Here is a 20,861-nt window from a genome sequence, read left to right on the forward strand (position 1 = left end):
TATTTTATTTATCTAGGGAGCACTTTGTGCTTATGCTTGAAAGGTGCGATATAAATAAAATTATAACATTTATTATAGCAAATGTTAAAACATCAGACAACCTGCGGTCATTTTTGTATTTGGATGACAAGGTTTATTCCGCAGAAGCCTCTTAAAGTGATTTCCAAACAATTCAATTCCCTTCAAATGTTGGAAAGACACATTTATAGGCAGAAAGTATTAAAAATAAACAGCAAACGTGTTTTTCTATCATTCGCCATGAGATTCCCTGAGTCACTAGTGTGTGAAAGTCCTCATTTAAAAAAAGGGAAGGTCGACATTTAAAAAAGGGAAGGTCCCTGTTATGACTCTCTCATTCACAGCATTGTCGTCCAGGAGTTCAACAAAACACTTCCTCTTCCCCTCCTCACGCCTCCCTGGTGGGATCACTCATACATGAGAATACATGCTGCCAACAAGTCCAGCGCAAGTGCTGTGTGTGTGTGTGTGTGTGTACGTGACCAACTCCAGGTTTATGCTGCAAGTACAAAATATAATGGCGTGTTGCGAGTTTGCATTTACAGGGCTCTACACTCGGTCAACGTCGCCAAAACCGGGCGTCTAATCTACGCCGCGTTGCGTTTCCTTCCCAGACGCCCACCCTCAGCCGTTCCGCAGCCCAGCGAATGCTCGGGATGCCAATTATGTCATTCATTTGAGAGGCCAGCAGGCTACAGCTGACACTCCCCACCCCCCCCCCCCCCCCCCCCCTTCTTCCCCTCTCTGCTGCCCACGGAGACGCCAACAAAACTGGAGTCAGGAATCTGGAGTGGAACGTAATTACTACACCGAGGAGGAGGAGGAGGAGGAGGAGGGGCTGGGTCGGCAAAGGGGTGAGAAGGTAAAGACAAAATGTTCATCTGGAGGCAGGAAACTGTGATGGAATTGAGAACTATAGAGAGGGAGGAATGTAAGGAGGGGGGAGAAAGGCGTCTATCTCCAGTCACAAATCTGTGGAACGCAGACAGGAGAGGGGGAGAAAAGGAAGGGAAATGTGGGAATGTGCAGAGGGAGGTTAATTTTGAGCAAGGAATTTTGGTAAGTGAAGATATTCTGGTATTCAGTGACAGATTGTTTACAGCGAACGAGAGATAATATGAGACGACAGGTACGAAGAAAAAGGTTAAATATCCGAGTTAAATTTGCAAGTGCATTGTGAGAATTTGAAAATTAGGATAATGTTTGATTAACTTTCAGAAGATGCAGTATTTTGTCTAGAGCAGGGGCCTCAAAGTCAAAATGACCTGGGGGCCGGTGAACTTCTAGTCTGGTCAGGAGGGACCGGCTCAAGTGAAAAAAGTTCAGAAAAAATTTACAGTTTAGTGATAAGAAATTAAAATGATAGCTTGATAATCCATCACGATGTTGCATTTACAAATATTTAGGCTGACCTCGCACAACACTTCAAAGTAAAAGTGTTTATTTTGATGGATAGTTCAAGACAAAAAAAATGAACGCAAAATGAATCTGTAAATAACAAAAACAGAATTAAAACATTAACTGAAAATATACATGTAGACAATTTCAATTAAAACACGAGACAGGCTTATATATAATTAAATGTGGAACTTTGTCATTTCAAAATAAGTGTAGGGCCACAAGACATGGACTGGCGGACCATATGTGGCCCCCAGGCCATATCATGATAGTAAAACTAAGCATTTACAACACCAGACAGACAATCAGAGGATGATAAAGTATTAAAAAAATGCCAGAAAGTACAATCTCCCGCTTTTGTGCAGCTTTATTTTTAGCTAAATAAACCCTGCTGGAAATTGTGAAATCATTCTGATCAGCCCAATCCATGTAAACCAATAGAAGAACATAAAAAAGTTATATAAAACTAACCATACAGCCAGAGCAGAGAATGTAAATGACTAGCACAGTACGACACACCCTCAAAATGGGTTTCCAGATATTTTGGCTCCAAATGTGTGAACACGGCATAAGTAGCTGCCAAAGTGTCGTGACGACTTTTGGCCAGAGATAAACATTTTTAAAAGAATATGAGGGATTAGTTGAATTAGTTTACAAGCTGCCTCACAATGAGCAGATGGAGTCGAGATGGTAGCAATCGAAGTAGGGATGATGAGATTAAGAAGAGAAAAGTAAATGTAATGGTCATATTGGAAGCATCCAGACTGAATTTAAATCTAGATACAGTTAGGTATAATATCATGCCACAGCAAAGTCATTCCCATATGAATTATTAAGGAACATGGATGGCTGGGAGATAGCTTATTTTGTCTGCACGTGGCTTCGGCTGATTTAAAGTTGGTCAGGTCTCTTTATGAGCGCCGTCCATTGGAGTATACTGTAAATGATTCACGCAGCAACTGTCTCAGGAATGTATTCGAGCACAGGAGACTGAACGCACACGATTCACACAAGGTCAAAACCTATGTGGGAACTGGACAGGAAAGAGGTTTCCGTGCATCGACAAGACACGGCGAAGGGTGTTGCTTATAAAGACGACGTGGTTTGGAAGCTGAGGTTCATCCAAACTGAAATCAGTCCATGCAGAACAAGTTCACAGGACACACATACAATTTAACATTTAAAGGTTTTATTGATATTTTGTATGAAATTCAGGGCTGAATCATTAACCTCCAGTGGTCAAAAAAAAATTTGTTTAGGCGACTTATCACAATTATCTTCGTTAGAACCTATTTTGGACTTCTGTTTAACCTACATACAGTGGACTCATGCGTGTGCTTTAAAGTGATAGTTCGGAATTTTGGACATAAGACCTATTTTCCAACTCAGCCGGTGTGATGGAGACGCCTGGAGACGTTTTCAAGAAATTTCATTCAGTTCTTCTAGTTGCCGAGTTCGCTGATGCTATGGCTAGCGCAAGTCAATGATACAAGTTAGCATGGCATTAAAAACACTCATTCCGACTCCACAGTGCACCCGAGGCAAATCGATTGTAACGGCAGACTATCGATAGTTACTTTAATTTTAACAATCCGGATGTCACGGGCGTCTTTTTCCGGTCAGTCGTCATGGAAACGCATCGTAAGTTAACGTGCGTTACCGTTGACGCGGTTGACTGTGCTGTAAGTTAAATCTAATGTTCAATGTATGTTATGTTACTGTTACTGGATGCTTGCGATAAAGTATACATCTATCTATTTAAAAGGAAACTTTTACGGGATTAAAATTCTAATAAATTTATAATTTTTAACTCTTCTGGGCCCTCGAGCAAACCCTAAAAAAGTATTGTACCAAGGAGTGGGGGTGAGGGGCCAGTACAGGAAGTGTGTGGAGATTGTGTGTGTGTGTGTGTGTGTGTGTGTGTCACAAGTTGAAAACAGATAAAGAATTCAAAAAAATAAAAACACAGCAAACTGGAGCCACACCGGCAGAGTCGTCTGTCAGCTGTCTGGACCAGATCCGGGGGTGAGCGAGGCAGTGGAAGGTTGAGAGAGAAGCGACAGAGAGACGAGGGACATCCTGTTTGCAAAAGACGAGCGTATAAGAATAAAGAGAAACTTTTTTTTTTTTTTTAAGAAAGTAGGATACAGAGACGCACGGTGAGAGTTACAAGTGAAAAGAAAGAGAATGAGGCAGGATGCATTCAAGTGCAACACACACATCCACTAATCATCACATTTGTGCACCAATCACCTGCTTTTGCACACTTTTAAGTTTCTTAAAACCAGAAGCTGTCAAGACCTTTATCCCTATGAAAAGAAAATGTGATACCTCTCCACATTCAGCAGAAAAAAGAAAGCCTCCTGAAGCACTTGGAAAGTTTAATGTATTCTGCATATTGAAGCCAACCCTCTTCTCTCGTCTGAGGCGGTTATGCAATTCTGAGGTGTTCAGTCTTTCCATTTTCCTGCTCCACGGTACACAAATGCCACCAAATTCTCTCAAGTAATTCAAAAAGCAGATTAAACTTGAGGATTGACAAAAACAACCAGTCTGCAGTGGCTCCAAGAACACGTTTCCCAACACTATTAACTATTAAAAAAAAGGTTGTTTGGGTCCAAAAGAACGCTTTTAATCCTTCTGCGTCTCATGATAAAAGAGTGGAGCACAGTAAAGCAGTGTTATGAGACTTTCATTACAAAGTCACTGTCCCCTTAACCACATTCTTAGCTCAATGTGTTGCTGGTTTGAGACACAAAAACCATGCCTGAAAATATAAAGCCAGCATGACTTTGTCGTCGTCGTCAACAATAAAAGGTTCCAAACAAATCATTAAGGCCTGATCAGATAACAAGCGGCGCTCGTCTGGACTCGATAAAGGAGTGACCAGCTGCACACAGCTGACACCTCCCCACAGCAGTGCTCCTCTGTTTTGACTTTGCTGTGGTTGTGTTAGAAATGTGCCAACCCTGAGGAAAACCCACAAGACAACAGAAAACTTGTTTATCAATGAAACGACAGGCTCCAGAAACCTGGACTCGCCTTGTAGCGTCAAGCGCAAGCAGCGCAGAGGAGAAAGGTGCACCAAAACAATTATGAATCCCCATGAGATTCATTTGATTTGGAAAAATCAACATTTTGAGCATACGCTCTGATAAGGATTGGATTTAAAGGGCCGCTGCTGCGTAGACTCAGGAATGCTCCTTACTGCGTGTCTGGTGCTAAAAGCCATGGGTTAGGTTAACAATGCATTCACTCTGTCTGAGTTTCTGCTGATTATAGGGAAAGGAATTAAGTTTAGTCGGTGGGTAACTGTGCAGCTGATTTATAACGCATAAATAAAAAAACAAGCTACAGCGACAACAATGTCCCAGTAAAGATGATGGTCTGTAGGCAAACACAGGGAGTATCCACATTCCTTGAAAATGTTCACTTTAACTCTCGGTTGCAAAACTACGACAATGACAAAACAGCAGCGGAATTAAAGGCACGAAGCAGCTTTTAAAAAACCTTTGTTTGGCAACAGCTCGCATGCAGGTATGTTTATAATAGGGGTGGGGGGAAAAAATTGAACATAGGAATCGCGATTGTAATCATCCACGATTCTGAATCGATTCATAAACTTCAAAAATCGATTTCATTTTTGTTTTATTTTATTTTTTAAATTTCTATTTTGAAAAACCACACATAACACCAGTTTGTGTTATTTGTGTACAGTTTATTTGTGTAACTTCTGGGAGCAAAAAGGCAGCTAGTCTAAGCTTTTATCTATGCAAGTTATTTTTTGTACAGTAAGTTTTTATTTGTTTTGAATGAATAAATGTGAACTTTTGTCTCAAGTTCGCCTTTGTGTGATCACATTATCACATTATCTTATACAAACTGGATTGTTTTGATGCCATAATTTGCCTTAACACACTATGCATTCTATCAATTTTTGAATCGAATCGGTTGAATTGGGAATCGATTTTGAATTTTCAATATACTGCAAAATGAAAATTAAATTTTGCTCATATTGAGTAATTTAAAGGGATTATATTTTTTCTATTTTAGAGATATATCACATAATACTAATTAAACCCACATGAGGAGTTTTAAGTAGTATTAAGCGTGGCTGTGTGCTCTGAATAAACACATTGCTTGTACTCAAACTGCTGAATTTGGACTATAAATGAAGCAAAACGAGCCACTTTTTAATTTAACAGATATTTTAATCCCTGCTGGGATGACTGCATCATAGAACAAATGAAACATTTCAATATACTGAGGGCAACATGAGCATTTAATGAGTGAACTGTGTGTGTGTGTGTGTGCAGTCAATAGCTCGTATGCAGACTAAACAAAGCTGGAGGAGGAAGTTTGCTGTACTCCAAAATAACCACAACACAACAACCACCAAGCAGACAGAAACTCACATTTCATCATTTCTTTTCCTGACAAGTACGATGCAGATTTCACAGATCAGATGGCAATCAGATCTTGATCATATTCTTCATAGAACAAAAGTTTCCTCTATCTAGTGTGAACGCACGGGGGGGAAAAACAACAATCTGTGCTGCAGCAGAACAAGGAAAACACAGTGTGGATGAGGGAAAAACACGGATGAGGTGATGGACCAAGTGATGACAACAGAAGGCTTTGCCAGCTGCAGCCAAAAACTGCCCTATATGGGCTTCTCTTGTCATGGAAGATCAAGAATAACATGTTTGACATGAAGCATAGTAAGCAAAAATGGACATTATGCACACACTAAGCAAAAAAAAGACATTCTCTCACAGAGCACAGGGATTCAGGTGCTCTAACCTGGCTGTTACATGTCTTTCTTGCGGTCTGATATTTTGTTTTGGGACAAAGCAAAAATGAAAATACCTGAGCTAGAACAAATGTAGATAGCATTAATAATAACATTTGTGAGCACAGCCCAGCATCTATGAGGTCATTTCAGCAACAGCAACGAGCTGCAGTGGATTTGGGTCAAACTGTATTTTCTACCAGGATATTGCTTGAAATCCAAAATTAAGCTGATTTGAGGAATTGATGCGAAATAAAACAAAGAAATACACAATGAAAGTGTCACTGTAGGACTCACCGATATCGACTGCTGATGAATCATAAGGGTTTATTAGTAATAAAGTTCTATCTTATCTTATCTTTATTCAGGTCAACATTTGACAGGACTTTTATTCGGTCCATTAGGTCACATGTTTGTATGTTTCATTTATTTTACCGCACTTTGTTTCAGCTGCTGTTGTTTTTAAAGTGCTTTATAAATAAAGTTGGATTGGAACTGTCAAAATCTTGGGTTGCCACTCTGGCACTAAATATTCATCCATTTTTTTATTTTCCTATGTCGCTAAAACGAACGATTAATGCATAAATACTTTGCGACCCCATAAGTTGTCATCTCTAGTTTGTTTCTCACTAATCACCGCAGGTTGCTCTTCATCACATTTCATTCTTCGTATTTTAGGAAGTCAACAAGCCTAACGTCGCTCAGCGGTGGCCGCTCTGCTCTCGTGTATGAAGGCACGCTTGTCTTCTGTTTTAAGAATACAGACACTGTGCTTGGGACACACAAGCACGCTGAAAGACGCAGCTGTACATTCTGAACGCTGAGACAGTGGTCCGTCCACGACGACTTCTGCTCCCGCGCTGATCCTGGACCAGGGACCGAGGCTGGATCTTTATCTAAATTGCCAGCTTCCTGGCTTCTCCCTCCCTTCACCAAACGCACACAAAAGCACCAGTGCCAGCACAAACATTTTTACAAACTGTAATGATGGAAAAACAATCATTTTATTTTTAAAAGGCCCATTATTACCCTGTGCAAAACCTGCTGCTAACTCTAACCCAACATCCAAGTCAATTCAAAAAACAGCCTGTACACACTCACACACAGAGTGACAGTGGATGAAAAATATGGTTTCACTCGCTCGCCTGAGTGTCATCCACTCACACACACAACAGGAAGAGTCCTGAGATGATTCTTCCAGTCATTCCCTGCTCGCTGTGTGCCAACTGGAGCCTAATGGAGAGAATAGATCACAAAGACAGACTCCTTCACTTCTGCAGCAGAGGCAGCAAAAAGCAGCAAAATCGCGGCCAAGGGCGCATATTTAAATGGGGGGGGAAGAGATGAATTCATCACCTTGTTCGTCTCATCCCGTGTCATTAACCTCGCCCAACGCCAAACTCCATCCAGTGAACTAAGGCGAGGGAAAACACCATACTTTTGTTCAATTACGATAAATCTTATATTGAACCCTTCGCTGCACATGAGACAAAGGGGGAATTTCACCAACTGTTCCCTGCTCCCTGCGGTAATTGGAAAACCGGCTCTCTCTCAAATACCAAGATATTTTACTATCTTGGCAGCGAGCTCTGCGGGGACATGAAGACATGCTGCAAATCCCAGCAAAATGTGTTGATCAATAATAATCTTTTTTACGCCGTGTGGGATGACTGAACATCCTGCAGGAGCGTAAGATCTTCCTGATGATGATGTCTGGCTGGTTTGATTCAGTGTAAATACGCAGAACTCAATTTAAAATCCTCTTCACCTACAAAGTACTTAAAGGTGCCATATGTAAGAATGTGGCCAAAAACGGTTACTGCATTCAAATTCAAAATACCGAGGTCTTTTTAGGTTTCGTTTTGTGACGTAACTGGCAACCCGTGGTTGCTCGGCAGCTGAGACTCTACTGACTGCAATGATGCCAAACCATGATTTCAAAACATAAACATAATTTGCAGTCTGCAAAATATATATTTTTTAATGCAAATATTTTGGCTGCACTCAAGAACCTTGAGATAATAAAAGTTGTGATTTGGCAGTACACAAATACAATGGTATTGCATTGAAATCCTGAAACACAACAATGGCTTCAAATCCCTTAACTCCCTTAGATCCAAGACTTTAATTCCACAATTCCATTTCTGCCTTTGAGAAAAACAATGTAAACCATGAGACCACAGAGCAGACAAAAGAAAAACTAAACTACGGCTGGCATCCAGTGTTTGGTCTAAATGCACACGCAATCAAATGCATAATTCAAGTGTGGCCACAACTAAACACACATATTTAGTTGCGATGAATGCACCAGCCTAAATGTTTACTCGGCATCGCTGATCATCACCGCCCGTTTCGGCGGCAATTTCGGTCGATCTTTACCATACGAACCCCCACACAGACGCAACAAACACAAAGTGAGAGTTGTCCTCCTTAACCTTTCTCTGTAGAGACGGACGGGCAGAGGATGCGTCTATGATCGAGAAACACTCATATTTCCTCTCTGAGGTTTCACATTCCTGGGATTCCGTCTGAAGACCACTTCAGCAGCCCATGAAAAACCATTCTCCATATGGAAAGGTAAAAAAAGAAGAAGAAGAAGAAAGCCAGGGCGGGTGAGCAGCAGCAGAGAGGATGTCTGGGTATGCCTTTGAGCTTTCATTAGCATTTAAAGTACTAATTCGTCCATGTAGGTAAACGAGCCTGTTATTCACCTGCAGCACAACACATCATTTACATGATTACGGGGAATTTTACAACGTGATACTCAAGAAAATATTAGAGCAAAATATAAAAGCACTCCCCTACTTTCCCATCAACTGATGACTGCCTAATGACAACAGCAGAAGTATTTGTCAGCTCGTGTGCAGGCTTTTGTCTGGTAGAGTAAATGTGTTTGCAGAAGTAATTAGGTAGGCTTCATTGGATACTTCTGTTCGATGTTCCTCTAACCTCTTCCCAAAAAGTGACCTCAACCTGGTAGTGTACGGTTTAATATCCGCAAAATAAAAACCGTATAATCATTTCCCGTTCTTTGACTTCTCCCAATTTCGTACCAAGAATTGAGCAGTGATACCCCCAGCAACACACCCTCTTTCAGCTTGTAAGCATTAGGCGATGTCAACAACCATTCCAACCATTTCTTCTCCTCATCGGTCCAAATTAAAATACTGGCCTGAATTTTGCAATTTTGTCATACTATTTTGTGCACTGGGTTCTTCTTATTATTTATGGATATAAGCAAAGAGGTGGGAATGTGGTGCATGTGCAGCAAGCGTAGACCAGCAACTCAACTGAGTGCAGTTTTAGTCAAATTAGCATGTACACCATCCATCCTCTACAGTTCATCTCTCCATAAACACAATGACAGGAATAAGTAGAAGAATAAGAAATATGATTTGGAGGGCTGCAACTCACGATTATTTTCATAATCGATTAATCTGTCGTTTAGTTTCTCGATTAATCGGGTACTTGTTTTGACTGTAAAATGTCAGAAAATGTTGATTGGCGTTTCCCAAACCTGTAAATAACACTGATCTCAAAAGGTCTTGCTATGTTTATTTTAATAATTTCTTTGTTATTTGGAGCAAAGAAACCAGAGAGTATTTATATTTCACAAGCTAAAAAAAATCAGATGGCTCAACCCAATTAATCGATTATCAAAATAGTTGACGATGAATATGTTAATCGAATGATAGTTGCACCCCTATTATAGCTCAGGTATACAGAGGTGCTAATGATGTGTGATCAGATATAAATGTCTGATTTACGCGTGTTTTAAATGACGACATTTGAAGACACTTCTCTAAGATAACCACATACACTTAGGCTAAGATGCTTTAAGAACAAAATCACATTATCACATACAAACATTATCAATTTGAAGTATTCAAATGTAAGCAAGCGTTCGAGAAACCTCCATTGTAACGAAAAGTGAAGCAATGTTAGCAGCTAAGTTACAACACGGAGTCACAGCAGAACACCAATGTATGCTAACTAGCAAGGCTCATGTATTGCTTTACACAGCTGCATGGATGACTCGTGTGAGCTGAATTCTGTTCATATGTGAACAATATTTATAATACGGTATTAAAAAGGAAAAAGTGTGAGGTTCTACGTGGATTCAACGGTTAAGAATTAGTCTCAGAAGTAGCAGATGTTCGTAAACCTGTTAGCTAGCAGGCTAACAAGCTAACAGGCTATCGAGCGGCGCAGGGGGAGGTTTAAATGCGCTTACCTGTTAACCGCAGCTTTACTGGGCCGTTTCTCCTAACTCCTTGGTTAGACATTCCCTTTTGTGTTCCAGTTTGATTTAAAAAAAATAATAATAATAATAAACAAATCCACAAAAGTCACTAATTCATGCGTCAGCGTGAGAGTATTTCAGAAAAAAGGTATCTCCCAAAACAATCCCTCTCTGCTAGCTTGGGGTTAGCTTGTAGTATCACCATAGCAAATCACGCTGACTGGTGCAACAACGAAAAGCTATCATTGTCACATCGATGGAACAACATCTCGAGCCAGTTGCATGTGCAGAAAAAATCAAAATACAAATGTCTACGTTTCCAGGCGAAGCTCATGCCGCAAAAACCACGGGCGAAGACGGATCAGGTGAACGGTTTAGCCTCCATACGGACAGACGTCTGCTCTGCCCGGGCAGCTCAGACTGAAGTTAGTGGTGGTGACGATGATGATGGTGGTGCTGGTGGTGAAGATTGTTCCTACAGACAGACCCGACAAGCTCCCGGAGGTGACGCACAGAAAGCACTTCCGCTCACAACTGTCAAAATAAAAGCAGGACTGAACCAAACTGTGAATGGCGCAGGATAGATACAATTGTCAGGGCCTTTTCCATAAAATAAAATGTTTTGGTTAATCTTAATATTTAAAGTCAAATTCACATTAAATTCAGATGATTCATCCCATCAATATATATTTTTTTTATTTTATAATATTTACAAATAAGTATCACTTCCTTAATTTCTCCACAGTTTAAAAATTAAAAACCCATCACATTTACAAAAGTTGCCCTTATAGCAGTTCAAAAGAGCTCTAGATCTTATCCTCTGTCTAACTAGTGCTACCCATGTACTATTTATGCTGCCTGTTTAACTCCAGTCAATATAATTTTGTCATTTATATTGATTTTAGAGTGGTTTTTTTTAAATTTACAATTTGCACGTTATACTTTTTTTACATTTATTTTGAAAGTACAATCTTTAGTTTCCAGGCCAAATGTGAATATCTTTTTGTAAGCAACCAGCCCAAACAATCTTATGAATACTGTTGACAATGGTTTTGTTCACTAAGTGTTCTGTGTCCTCTTGTCTCAGCCATTGAAAACAGTTATGGTTTTTAAAAAAACAACACACTCCTTGAACTTGCAGAGAATAAGAATAAGCACAGTGTCACCTAGTGGTGACAGAATCACATTTTTCCCCCCAAACTTCAACATTTATGACCAACTAAAATCAGACACATCGAGAAAACATGAAAACAAATAAATATGCATTTATAGATATTTATTATAACAAATATTTTTTATCCAGCTTTGTCTGTTAGAGACAAGGACAAAATGTCTCCATAAGATACACATAAAAACAAAATAAAAAAGAAATTATATTACAAACAGCCAACTGGGCACATTAAAAGTTGAAAGACATTTGTTTATCGGGGATCTGGAAGGAAGAGCATTCTTCTGTAGCCTTAGGAGACTCGTTTTCTTTCTGAAAGACAGGAATTATAAAGTCTTGTTTCATGGGACATGGATGAAGATACATCATGGACTGTAAGAGACAACGTTCAGTTCCCTCAAAGACAGAAACCGTTTGGTCACGGTCATAAAGACGCAGCAGTATTAAGACACAGGTGTTTTTCCTGAGAGCAGGTGTTATGTCATAATAAGCAGCCATGCGTGAAAAAAAGATACAGAATAAACTGGGTCATCGGTTTCCTGTGGAAAATACATTCTGGTAGCTCTGTGAATAACAAAGTGAAAGCAGCGCCTATGGAGAAGTTAATACTTAAGCTGCATTTATGATGTAATCTCTATCCCTGTAACCGAGAGTGGTGGCGCTGATCTCTGTCGTCATCTTCTCTATCGTTTTACAAGGTTCGGATCTATCAACAAGTCTGGAGCACCTGTTATCAACAACACTCACCTCTTCAGAGAAGAACCTGTGGATAATGTTGAAAGAGGACCTGTAGACCGCTTCGTTCTCATGGGACTGCAGCGATTCGATCTTTTCCAAACCGCCAAACTCTTCAATTATAAGGCACAGTTTCTCAGCATCACCATCACCTTTTTGTGCCATCTGTGTGGACAGGGGGAAAACAGAGTTACCTCTAGAGCTGCAACTAATGATTATTTTCGTAATCTGTCGATTATTTTCTCGATTAATCGATGAATCGTTTGGTCCGTAAAATGTCATAAAATGTTAAAAAACATTTATCAGTGTTTGTCAAAGCTGGAAATGTTCTTGAATGCCTTATTTTGTCCACAAACCAAAATGATTCAGTTTTAATGATTCCTTTGTTTATGTGGAGCAAAGATACAAAGAAAATATTCACATTTAAGAAGCTAAAACAATCAGAAATCTGGTTTTAATCATGAAAAAAGATTAATCGTTTCAGCTCTAGTTACCTCCACACAACAAGAGATACATCGATTATCTTCTTCTACTTCTATTTTACATGCATTATAAAGTGTGCTTACTTGTAATATACTGTGGATCGTGTCCAGGATGACCAAGACGACCTTGCTGTCTTTGGCGTTCAGCAGGTTGAGCAGAGGCTCCAGCACGCTGCAGCTGATGAGGTAGGACACTTGCTCAACCGTTCCACCGCTGACGTAATTGGCAAGAGCCCACGCTGCCTCCCTCTGAGTCTTGAAGTCCCCCTAAACACAAAAGACAGGGTCTCTGCAGGTTTCAACAAGTCACATTTAAGGCTTTTTATTTAGACCACAAAGAATACAATTTAAGACCCATTTTAAATCCATACTTGCAAAAAAGTACATGAAGGAAAATTGGAGCCACAAATCATTGAACTTGCAATTCAGCTTAGCTGTGGACTTTCATTAAGTTTTCTCCGCTTCCATGCTAAGCTGTAACACACCGCGGCGCGTGCACAGCACACTAGCTAGTGGTGCTCGATAAATTGTCACCGGGCAGCACAGGTGACCTACTTTAGTTCCGTGTTGTAGTTATGTTATCACATCCTCAAAAACAGAAACATTTCAAAGCGAGAAAATACTTTTTAACGTTAATAGATTTTTAAGACCTTTCAAAATTGTATTTGAGACCTTCTATGAGATTTTAGGAGAATTTAAAGGTGAAGTAAGTAGTTTATAGTGCCATCTAGAGGAGAGGCTGAAATTTACAACAAAGAACTGCTCCTCTGCTCACCCCCTCCCTTCCCTGAGCGCTACGGTGTCCTCAGTTGGTCAAATGTCGTCCTCGTCGTCTTTCTCCGTGTCAGCAGATGAGGTCCGTGAGGTGAGGGAGAGGGCGGAGCTACCGCGGCCGTAGCAGACGAAGCGGAGAGAGAGGAGGCGGGACTTCCTGCTACAAGTAAAGAGACGCTTGATTTGTTCTCTCGCGTTTGTCCTTACAGGCTCCGGTAGAAACATGGCGTCTCTCTGCTAACAGTGGCTATGCAACCGCGGCCCGCGGTCATGTTATTTTACATGACTTTTTGAAACACTACGAAAATGAAACAAAAACTATTATACAGCGACTAGAATACACTCAGGAACTCGATTGACAATACACCATAGATTTTCGTTATGCACGAGTTGAAGCCAAGATGCTTTCAAAGAAGGGAATGACAACCACACATACACTGATCAGCACGTTACTGAGTTACTAACCTTGTTGAGGAGCTCCACCAGGATGGGAATCAGTCCTGCGTTAATCACCTCCTGGATCTGGGAGCTCTTGCACGCCGTGATGTTGGACACTGCCCAGGCTGCTTCTTTCTGGATGTTGGTCGTACGGTGACGCAGCAGGTCGGGGAACATGGCCAGGGCGCCTGCATTCAGAACATGCTGCGTCTGCTCATCCGTCCCAGTCACTATGTTGCCAGTTGCCTTCAGGGCTGGAGTCTGGGAAGGCGATATTTGACATTTAACGACTCTTTGTTCAAACTCTCATCTTGTCTGTTAATGCCTGAAAATAAACTAAACGCACTAAACGACATTAAACATTAGACAAACTGAACATACCAAAATGGAGAGCTCGTCACAGGCGAGGAGCTGTATGAGGCGAGGCACCAGGCCCGCCTTCAACACCACCTCTATTCTTTCATTGGAGACGTCAGTCAGGTAGGACAGAGCCCAACAGGTGTCGGCCAGGATCTCGGTGTCGTGGTGGTGCAGGAGCCGCAACAGGGCGGGGAGCACCTGCTGCACCGCTGTCAGAGGCGGGGCTGGCTCCTTGTTCCGACACAGGTTGGACATCGTCCAGGTGATATTACGCAGGAAGTTAAGCTGGTGTGGGTAAGGGTTAAGAGTCAAATTAATTAATCAAAAACTATTTTGATAATCGATAATCGGTTTGAAGCTTTTTTTCATGATTGAAACAAGATTTCTGATTGTTTCAGCTTCTTAAATGTGAATATTTTCTTGGTTTCTTTGCCTCACGTAAACAAAGAAATCATTAAAATTGAATAATTTTGGTTTGTGGACAAAACAAGACGTTCGAGAACATCGTCATTTCCAGGTTTGACAAACACTGATCAACGGTTTTTACCATTTTCTGACATTTTCTGGACCAAACGATTCATCGATTAATAGAGAAAATAATCGTTAGTTGCAGCTCTAATTGTTAGAGTAACATACAGTTTACCAATGATACCAACAAGGCTGACAAGTCCTCTCTAACATAGAATTTTAACAATCCATAAACTCAAATTCTTGACTCCAAAACACTTTCTAACATCAATAAGTAAGATTCTGCTCTCTGTGTAAAAAGGCTTATTAGCATATGTTCACACATATTTCAACAGGGACTAATATCTCAATAATATAGCAATTGTCCAAATGAAACAATGCTTATCACTCAACAAAACACATGCAAAGAAAGTATGCAAAGAAACTGGATTGCTCTTGTTGCAGTGATCAAGTTGGCATCACAAGTAACAGTCAATCATGATTAAAATGTCCTTAATGTATTAATGCTGCTAAATTAAGGTTCATATCATATATTTATACATATATATATATCAGGGTCTCTGCAGGTTTCAGCAAGTCAAATTTTAGACTTTTTAAGACTTTTTTAAAGACCATAATGAATACAATTTAAGGCCCATTTCACGTCCATACTGCCAAAAAAGTACAAAAGACATGAAGGAAAATTGGAGCCACAAATCGTTGAATTTGCATTTACCCATCTTATGCAAGCAATTCGGCTTAGCTGTGGGCTTTCGTTGAGTTTTCTAATGCTAAGCTGTAACGCACTGTTATCGCATCCTCAAAAATCGAAAGCGAGACTGAAGTTTATGCATGTTTTGAATAAAAGTCACGTTAATAGATTTTAAGACCTTTCAAAATTGTATTTAAGACCTTTTATGAGATTTTCGGAGAATTTTAGACATTTTAAGGCCTTAAATGCAGATACCCTGATATATGTATATATAATAGTGCATCTCAATCACCTGAGTAAATGAGAATCTCCACAGAGAGTAGAGTCATGTTAATGAAACAATGAAACACTTACAGGAAACAGAGACAGGTCAGGCGTTGCCATAATGGCCAGGATCCCGTGGAGTCCACCATGTTTGAGCACAAGGTCTCTGAAGTTGGATCCATCGCCTGAGTTTAGGAGGACACATTCAGTCATCTCTCACATCACCGGAGCAATCACAGGAAAACATGAAACACCAAGAGAGCCTACATGCCTGCAATGTTCCCCAGGGCCCAAACGGCCTGTTCGCTTATGTACAGGTTGGGTGACGACATCAGGTTGATGAAGGCCGGGACGGCTCCCGCTTCCACGACGGCGGCGGTCTCGTACGAGGTTCCCGAGGCGATGTTGGTCAGGGCCCACGCTGCCTCAAACTGGATGGGAGGACATTCGGACCACGCCAGGAAGTCAACAAACCTCGCGACGATGCCCGCATCGATCAGGGTCCTGACAGGGGGGTGTTTTTCTCTGGAGAGAAGTTTTCTGAATCACACAAAAAAGACGATTGAGATTTTAATCGAGGGACGGTTAGGAGTTATAGCAGGTTAAAGGTTATTTAAGTAACAGGTAACACAGCCTCTTTGGCAAAGTGTAGTGGCAAAAACACACTTAATTCTAAGGCCAGAGAAAGTGGTTCTTTCATGGTAAGAAAGAGTCACGTGAAGGGTTTGCACATTTCTACTTTGCCGTACATGCAAGTTCCATTTCCATCCACATATATCCAAGCTTCTTTCAGATCAACAACACATCTATTGACCTAACGCAGGCGTCTGCAACCTTATGGATGAAAGGAGCCATTTTTGTCACCTCTCCACCCAAATAAAATTAATTTGAAGCCGCAAAAAAACCCCCACAAAATGTAGATAATAACGTGCATAAAGGTTTTTGTACAGATATACTACGTAAAAGAGCAATAGTTTGTTTCATTTATGAAATTTAAGAACTACAAAAGGTTCAGTTTATACCCAACCTCTTATAAAGTGGAGCAAAATGAAAACACATCGACGTAGACCTAGTTCTTCCGTTGTTTCATTGTTTGTGGGAAATTAACGAAATTAAAATGAACCCAAATATTTGGATTGTATGTCGTTCATGCTTGAGAAAAAGGTATGTGGATCCAAAGATGGACGGGACATCCAAATGTGTACTTTTATGTGCTTTTTACGTCGACGTTGGATGTGATGCACAACATTTTAAAACACTTTAATTTATCTTGATCTCTAAAGCTACAAGGAGCCACTGCAGAGTGGCTGAAGAGCCACACGAGGCTCTAGAGCCGCAGGTTGCAGACCCCTGACCTAACGTAATATAGCGTGACCCAACACCTTTTTTACACCAAACACTTCTCCATATTTTCCAGCACAATCGCTCTATCTATCATAGTCGTCAAAGATATCATCAAAGTGTCCATGGTAGCATTTATTTAATGAAATAACATAAAGGTTCGGCAAAGCCACGTTCCTTTCCGTGAAAGAATATTTAATCAAAGGGCTTAAGGCCCTAACAGTTCACAAACCAAATTTAACTGACTCCTATACACATTTGTGTGTTTGTAAACAGTGCGACTCCAAAAGTAAAAGGACAGAGTCTGAAGGGTTATGACCCACAGAAGAACTAGAAGTCTATTTTAGTGGTGATCTCAACACAGATACGGTGCTAATGATCTTACCTGGCTGCCTGCGTGGCCTGCAGCTGGAGCTGTAGGTTCTCGCCGTTTATACATTCTACGATCTGCTCCACAGACCAGCTCTGAGGTGGCTGCACAAACAGAATATTTCATACATTAAAATAAAAATGAGATCGTTTCATATATTGAGCCTGTATTGTCATGAGCAGAGCAGACTGAAAAGTGTTAGCAGTCGCTAACAACCTGTGCATTTGGATCTTCAGGTGCAGACGGCTCATCTAAGACGCCGTCAACGTTCCTTTTCTTCAGGATCTGCTCGTCTTTCTTCGCTTTCCGGAGCTCCACCTTGGCTTCCGCTCTCCTGCGCCTGAGCTCCTGAAAACATCGACAGAAAAAAAACAGTGGACGGTTGTGTGGATAGTCGTTGTAGTCATGTGTGTCTGCTAACGGTAACTGTGTCACAGTGCTTACATTCGCATCCTTCCCTTTGTTTTTGAACTGGACGAGTCGAGATCCAACGTCGCTGTCGTACGACATCGTGACGGTCGACCACGACAAACATGGAATCCCTGTGGAGAGACGGTCTTTTATCAATGAGTACACGAGGTAGAGACTGAGGCAGTGTTGTTTTTGACAGCCATCTTAGATTTAGTCTTAGTTCTTTGGACTAAAATGCTTATAAGTTTTAGTCACATTTTAGGCACTTCTACATGTGATAGTTTTAGTCCAGTTTTAGTCGACGAAAACTCAAAAAGAATGCAGCAGCAGATACTTTTTAGGTTTTGATTGACAGGCACGATAAGCAGAAATGTCATGCATCTTAAACGTCTGACAGACCACACCCACTAACATTTTCGTCCATTCTCGTCTCGTCAACAAAAAAACTCACATAAGTCTCGTCATGTTTTATGTTTTCGTCATAAAAGAGTCGTGTTTATCTCGTTATCGTCATGAAAAAAAGTGAAAAAACTAAACGAAAACAACACTGGACTGAGGAGAGAAGAGGACGAGACTGAAGAAGAGAAGAGGTAAAAATATGACGGGGGGTAGTGTCGGTGTTTTCTAACTCCAGAAGATGGCAGTGTTGCAGCATTAAGGATACGAGAGGACATTACACCCCATAGAAGAAGAACGTTGTTTCAGGCGATACATGGTTCATGATGCCAATAATATCACAATACAACGATTCTGTGATAATCGAGACGATATACAGCGATACATCACGATATATCTGTCCAACTGAAGAAAACAAACAGTTAAAAGTGCAGGATTTCTCTGATTATTCACAACATGGAGTATATACTTATATAAGTGTATAGAGTGAATGAATGTATTGAACATGGATGCATCTCTTAACATTGTAAACTCCCTCTTCTTCCGGTTTGGATCGCTGTAGTTTATTTAGAATTTTTCTCCCCGTTTTTACCATAGCTTTTTTCACCGTTTTTACACAGTTGTCAGATGTGATTATTTAACTTTATATTTGATTTATAAACCATTTTTTATGACCTTGTTCCCGGCGCCTCTGTTGATTTACATTATTATTTAAGTATTTGTTTGATATGTATTTGTTTATTTTATTTAATGCTGTGTTTTTTTTACATATAAAAGTCAAATCTTTGTATTACAGGAGTGTATTTTGAATACCGCCCCAAAGACTGTGCACATTTTTAGATTTTCAGACCTTAATATCTTAACATTTTATTTATAAACTGTGGTTTTATGTATTGATTCTCTGCGTCGCCAGTAGTAGAAGTAGTAGGGGGAGTTGCTGATTTTGCCAAATATTAATTGAAAGATTTTTCTGTAAGTTTACAAATCGGGTGTCTCTCACGTTTAGTTTTACAAGTGTATTTGTATTCCTAACAGAGTAGAATGAGTACAATAGCTTTATTATAGTGTGTGAATGATCAATAATCATTATTATTGGCAGTAACAGAGGGCCCCAAAATCTAATTTTGCTCAGGGCCCCATGGAGGCTCGGGCCGGCCCTGCAACAATGGACCTCGGAACTTCCGAACTTCCGACATGGATTATTTATTTATTTTTCCCCCGGTTTACCGTAAATGACCGGAATGTGAACTAATTTTCTCACTCGTGTTCGACGCAGCGGTTGAAATGGGGTTTGAACATTACAGTCAGTTACGGCTGTGAAGGCAGTGAGTTCAGGGCAGGTAACAGGTAACCAGGTAACCAGGTAACCAGCTAGAGAAGAACCGGTTATCTATTCCAGTTAGTACATCACGTACTCAGCTGCTAGCTTACACACACACACACACACAGCCTGTCAGGTAAACCGACACCAAAACTCTCACACACACACATTCATATCACAGACAACGACAATAATAAACGATAACATTAGTAATAGACTTAGTTTATAGATAAAAAAGACAAAAGTACGAACTCTGTGTGTGTGTGTGTGTGTGCTTACCTTGTAGATGTTCTCTCCTTCAATATACATGACGTCACATATCTGCCGCCCTATTTCTTTCTGGCGTCTGATTGGTCCGTTTGCTCAAAGCCCCGCCCCGTTATTCGTGGTAAGAAGAGACGGGGGAGAAAAAAAAAACACATGAAAATACAAAACCAGCGAGATAAACACTCACAGTGTTTGATAATGGACTCATTTATGATTAAATATATTATAATATTATCTATTTTTATCCTTCTTTACGTGTCTCCCGAGATTTCTTGCTTGCTTAAAAATCGCTTTATGCTTTCTACGTGGCGCGATGACCCAGTGGCCTAATGGATAAGGCATCAGCCTCCGGAGCTGGGGATTGTGGGTTCGAGTCCCATCTGGGTCGTGTTTAGTTAAACATTTTTGCAAGTCGAATGTAAACAAAAGATGCTTTACAGAGCGTCAAGAGTCACATTTACGTAATTTAACACTTTACAAAAGGAGACAGGTTTAAACTACAGACCTGAAACGATGAAATTTAATACATTAAAGGTGTATTATGTAATAAATCATAAAATCCTCCTAATATGTCACAGAGACTCAGGAATAATGTTCATATAACAAACTGAACTCACCAACAACAACAGTACAGACAAAATATTTGCGTTAAAAAAATATATTTTGCAGACTGCAAATCATGTTTATGTTTTGAAATCATGTTTTGGCGTCATGTGGCGCCACCTACCGCCGTCTACCTGTCATTGCAGTCAGTAGAGTCTCATAAGTCATTATAAAAGAGAAATAAAACAAATTAAATAATGATAATCTCACTTCACCTTGTCTTTGTTCCATTGTTAAATATCTCCTCTTTACTGACTGTTCTTCTGTAACCGTGACAACTAGAAAACAAACCCACTCTATTTACTTTAGGTTTAATCTCAA

At 40.3% G+C, this 20,861-nt stretch overlaps 2 protein-coding genes across 3 annotated transcripts in view; both read right to left on the reverse strand.

The window, feature by feature from the left end:
- LOC310943750 (E3 ubiquitin-protein ligase SMURF2-like) overlaps positions 1-10,751 on the reverse strand; it is a 51,142-nt gene extending 40,391 nt beyond the window's left edge. For both annotated transcript variants that reach the window (XM_083909387.1, XM_083909386.1), the window contains exon 1: positions 10,443-10,751. In XM_083909387.1, the coding sequence (XP_083765513.1) occupies positions 10,443-10,494 (52 nt within the window). In that variant the 5' untranslated portion in view covers positions 10,495-10,751. The remainder of the gene's footprint in view (positions 1-10,442) is intronic.
- A 1,083-nt stretch (positions 10,752-11,834) lies between these two features.
- Positions 11,835-18,052, reverse strand: LOC310943972 (importin subunit alpha-1-like; the record flags this gene model as incomplete). Its single annotated transcript, XM_083909668.1, has 10 exons — positions 11,835-11,931; positions 12,367-12,519; positions 12,921-13,103; positions 14,076-14,309; positions 14,430-14,693; positions 15,922-16,016; positions 16,103-16,371; positions 17,558-17,646; positions 17,759-17,890; positions 17,987-18,052. The coding sequence occupies 10 exons, from the start codon at positions 18,050-18,052 to the stop codon at positions 11,851-11,853; spliced, it is 1,566 nt and encodes a 521-aa protein (XP_083765794.1). The 3' UTR covers positions 11,835-11,850.
- Between the last annotated feature and the right edge of the window lie 2,809 nt (positions 18,053-20,861).

Source organism: Microchirus variegatus (genome assembly GCF_963457635.1).
Source record: "Microchirus variegatus genome assembly, chromosome: 23".
In the NCBI taxonomy this organism is placed as follows: Eukaryota; Metazoa; Chordata; class Actinopteri; order Pleuronectiformes; family Soleidae; genus Microchirus; species Microchirus variegatus.